The sequence below is a fragment of the Vigna angularis genome, chromosome 4, assembly GCF_016808095.1.
Source record: "Vigna angularis cultivar LongXiaoDou No.4 chromosome 4, ASM1680809v1, whole genome shotgun sequence".
In the NCBI taxonomy this organism is placed as follows: domain Eukaryota; kingdom Viridiplantae; phylum Streptophyta; class Magnoliopsida; order Fabales; family Fabaceae; genus Vigna; species Vigna angularis.
The window spans coordinates 40,894,533-40,896,704 of NC_068973.1; the positions used below are offsets into that span (position 1 = coordinate 40,894,533).

At 33.2% G+C, this 2,172-nt stretch overlaps 1 protein-coding gene across 1 annotated transcript; it reads left to right on the forward strand.

Annotated features, from left to right (window-relative positions):
* Nucleotides 1-642: 642 nt before the first annotated feature.
* Nucleotides 643-1,750, forward strand: LOC108342592 (uncharacterized protein At1g76070). The gene has a single exon (XM_017580383.2). The coding sequence runs from the start codon at nucleotides 723-725 to the stop codon at nucleotides 1,494-1,496; it is 774 nt and encodes a 257-aa protein (XP_017435872.1). The 5' UTR covers nucleotides 643-722; the 3' UTR covers nucleotides 1,497-1,750.
* The last annotated feature ends 422 nt before the right edge of the window (nucleotides 1,751-2,172 follow it).

A 2,172-nucleotide genomic window follows, 5' to 3' on the forward strand; every position in this document is an offset into this window, starting at 1 on the left:
TTAATAAAAAAGTAATATGCTATTAAAAGGAGTAAGTTAAAAAGATACTCTATTTACTGTATTTCACTCTACCTAGGTGACCCAAAGAATATCCACATGGCACACCATACACCAGAGTTGAACAATTTTGGTTACTTTCTACCATTAGATATGTTAATTTGGTTTCAGTTATTACCATTTCTGAATTAATGGTATTGATATTGATTATTTTAGTGAAGTATTTTCAGCTAGGTTGACATACACGTGTCATCATCTAATTCCAAGGATTAAAATCATTTTGCAAAATCTAATTCTTACAAAATAAAAAATTTAATTCAAAAAATTGTCTGCAGTTTGGAGTTTAAACATAAGCTAAAATATAATGTGTCTATATCTATCTATCTATCTATCTATATATATATATATATATATATATATATATATATATATATATATAATAGTATTTATGTTACTAGCATTTATTGGCCCAAGAAAACAGCTGTTTTATTTGCCAAGTCACACCTGGTTTTCTTTGACCAAACCCTTTCTCAATTACCCACCTTTCTTGACATAATCAATGATTAATAAACTAATAAAAAAAGACTAATAACAAGTTCCACCCTTATCCTTCGTCAACAATCAAAGGTAATATATAAACAGACTCGATCCCATAGAAACAAAACACAGAATATTATCAAAATCCAACTCCCTGAGCTTCTACTGATCTTTCACAAATTGTGGCTATGGTGAAACAACTAAAACTCAGGAACAAAATCTTGAAGGCACTGCCAAAAGCAGTAGCAGCAGTCACCATGACATTTCAAAACCCTCCATTCAGCCCAGGAAGGGACCATAAATCGAAACCTATCGTGTCCATGATACCCCACGAAGCTAGAAGAAAAACCCACGATAGAAATGGCATCGATGGAGTTTATTCTCAGGAACCCACTTCACCGAAAATATCCTGCATGGGTCAGATCAAGCACAAGAAGAAACAGATAAAACAAGCCAAGACCAAGAGCGTGACCAGGCCAAAAGAAGTTGCTTGCAAAAAATCATCGTCTGCTTCAACAGACACGGAGGTGAAGAAGCACGCTTCAACGTTTCAGAAGATGTTATTATTCCACGCCGCGAAGCCAAAATCCGAGGGAAGAAAATCCAACGCTTCTGCTCCGGGGGATATTGGTGACAGGGATCATGGTCATGGTGCGGCGGCACGTGCACCGCACGTGAGTCAGATGAGAAGGTTTTCTAGTGGACGTGACGCTCTTGCTAATTTTGATTGGAAGGTGGCTCAGATGGTGGCGGATGAAGAGGAAATTGATTACTATTCCGATGACTATAGAGTGGAGAGCAGTGACGGTGAAGAAGAGGAGGAAGAGGTTATGATCCCTTTTTCTGCACCTATTTTGGTTGGTGGTGGAGTCGGTGTGCTTAATTTGAAGCCTCGGAAAGAAATTAACCTCTGGAAGAGAAGAACCATGGCTCCACCAATGCCACTTCAGTTGGCAAACTGATTGTTTTGTTTTACTCGAGACGACAATGCAAAACGATTGATTTGTTCTGTCCATTTCAATGTGGTTCTGTCTTGGTTTTGAAACACTTTGTCTGAAGATAAATAGCTATTAGTTACAGCCAAATAATGCAATTTGTCAAGGTGTCGTGGTAGACCAATATATGATATATCATAGTGTACAAAAATACATGACATCAAAGTTACAATCTCTACTCTTTCCAATTCAAAGTTCATAGAGAACGAAATTCAAATTGTAATTTGTGGTTGTACAAAACATTTTCTACAAGTTTTAATGTTGGGAAAATATCAATTTCTCACTCACTTTTTTTATAAACATCTATTTAAATGACAATAAATATATATATATATATATATATATATATATATATATATATATATATATATATATATATATTGAAATAAAATAATAATAATATATAACGGCGGACCTTAGTGTTTAATGATGAGACTTGATTCCTCAAATTTTTTATATATAAATTACTATATAATTTAAAATATATATTTTTTAATTTTAATATATTTTATATATTTTACATCTGAAAAAAGTATGTATATCTATTAAAAAATTGAGCACTTCCAAAATGTTTGTAAAAGTTCACAACTAGATATATCATTTTTTGCATAATTATATAAAGTACAGAAAGTGTCAGCATGCT

Bases quoted from the DNA above. Each gene is read 5' to 3' on its own strand.
- LOC108342592 (XM_017580383.2), top strand. From the start codon at position 723: ATGGTGAAACAACTAAAACTCAGGAACAAAATCTTGAAGGCACTGCCA.